The 2,132-nt window shown below is 43.9% G+C and overlaps 1 protein-coding gene across 1 annotated transcript; it reads right to left on the reverse strand.

The window, feature by feature from the left end:
- Positions 1–222: 222 nt before the first annotated feature.
- LOC139475933 (beta-1,3-galactosyltransferase 5-like) lies at positions 223–1,518 on the reverse strand. The gene has a single exon (XM_071259146.1). It carries the CDS (start codon positions 1,516–1,518, stop codon positions 472–474), a length of 1,047 nt encoding a protein of 348 aa, XP_071115247.1. The 3' UTR covers positions 223–471.
- Positions 1,519–2,132: the final 614 nt, after the last annotated feature.

Here is a 2,132-nt window from a genome sequence, read left to right on the forward strand (position 1 = left end):
TGCAAGAGAAAAGCAAGCCTAGATTTGCTGCCGAAGATTCCATACACCACAATCAGTCGATACCTAGGGCGCGTCGAAGTCATGAATCGCTGAGAGAAAGCAAATTAATGGCTCATCCAGGGGTCTCCAAAATTGTGAAGCGTGTGCGCACTCTTCCAATAAAGCGGCGCAACTACCGCTTGGTTGCCTTGACGTAGAAGAACGTAATAGAATAGGCTCGAAGACAAACAGATGTAATTTATGACTACTTTGAAGATGAGGAGCAGACTGAGGATGATAGGGTGTTAGCTACCTTTCTTCATTTCCTCGTTGATCCAGGCAAGAATTTCTTGTTCTGCTATCAAAGTCAGCCGCCATTTTGGTTTGAGAACGAAGCGACCTCAGCCAGCGATTGTTTCGCTTGCAAGCGGCTGAAAGTTGCTGTACATCGCTTACAAGCGATTCGCGCTTTGCAACGCACCCCTAATCGCATCAAGAAGCACTACGATGACGGAGGTACTCCTGTCGCCGTTGCCACATGGGCAATATCAAGTTTGAATAAACAGGAGAGAATACAACTTTACACTTATCATCTTCGTTGAAACAATTCAAAAGTGTTCTCCCATTAAGTTTATAAAGTTCTGGATTGAGGTTATTCAAATTGGCCAGGAAACTTCGCGCCATGCCAAACAAGAAGACGTCATCGACCCAGAAGAAGGGAACGAGACGCGTTGCCTTATATAACGCTGGAATTACAGATCCCGGCATAACCACAGCAAAGCCACTGCAATAGTCCACTGGGAAATAGTCGTAATGCCTGAATTGATATTTCTGTACACTCCATTTCCCACGTCTGTTGACTTTAACGGCGTCATGTTCATACAAAACCCGACAGAGGATACAGTTTGTTAAGGGTATATCATGATATATGTATGGGAAAAAGTTATCAAGATCCACGAAGACATCATCGTCGGTTTTGACGACGTATTTCACGTTCCTGCAGTTGTTGCTGATCCATTTTAATCCCATGACAGCTTTATATGTCAAGTTCCTATAGCTGTCCAGAAACTGACCTTGGATAATGTCTCCATACTGGTTGAATTCTTGGTTGATACGGTCCTGGAGTTTTGCATCGTACCTCGTTAATCCAAGGAGAAACAGTAGATGAATAGTGTAGTTTTTGTAATTCGAGCCTTTAAGAACAGTCCTAAAAACACCGCGGCGATCGTGATTGCCTCCAGCACTGTGCACAACGAAGAGAAGATCCACTTGAGAAACACCTTTACATAACAGTTTATTTTCCAGAACTACGCTTAACAGCGCATCTGTGTCAACTCGCGTCAACCTATGTCGATTCACGCTTGTGTCGTTGATCTCCTGGTAATAAATCTTTTTCCAGTCGCGTTCTTCACGATATCTGTATGTGTCTGAGATTGTCTTGTTCTTAACTGTGTGCAATCCAAATATGTATATGACAATGGAGACGCAGGCTTGGATCAGTACCAAGAAGATGAACACACTTTTTGCTCCAACATTCATGCTGATTTATTCGTCACAACATGAACCAAGTCTAGCGCTAAACAGATCTGAATCTCCGCCAGAAGAACAATACCAAAGCTTTATTTCCCTCCTGATCCGGTTCAATGACCGTACCGTCTGTCCACGGCGGAGTTTTGGGCTGGAACATGCAGTGAAAGAAAACGGGTTAGTATCAACGTCATTTGTCGCGCTGTGTTCCTGTCTTTCACGGGCGGTTGGGGTAGTCTAGTAGTTTAAACGTTCGCTCGTCACGCCAAAGACCCGGGTTCGATTCCCCACATTGGTACAATGCCTGAAGCCCATTTCTGGTGTCCCCCTCCGTGTTATTGCTGGAATATTGCTAAAACCTGCGTTTCACCATTGCTTGAAATATACCAGTGTCCATCATCTCGATCTAATTTGTAAAAGCAAAATGATTGGACAATTTGTGCGTACTTCAATATGTTAAGTTTGACAGACATGTCCATTTAGATTATGAAAGCCTTACCTATCTCTGACGATGTCGACCACAGCAGCCTTCAACATAACTCAAATAACACTCAAGCTGTGGTTCGTCTGATAATCAATGTTCAGTTGTAGCTTGGTATCGCCCTCATTGTCAGCGGAATGGCAAG

The sequence above is a fragment of the Haliotis cracherodii genome, unplaced genomic scaffold (assembly GCF_022045235.1).
Source record: "Haliotis cracherodii isolate W230 unplaced genomic scaffold, xgHalCrac1.p SCAF_3, whole genome shotgun sequence".
In the NCBI taxonomy this organism is placed as follows: domain Eukaryota; kingdom Metazoa; phylum Mollusca; class Gastropoda; order Lepetellida; family Haliotidae; genus Haliotis; species Haliotis cracherodii.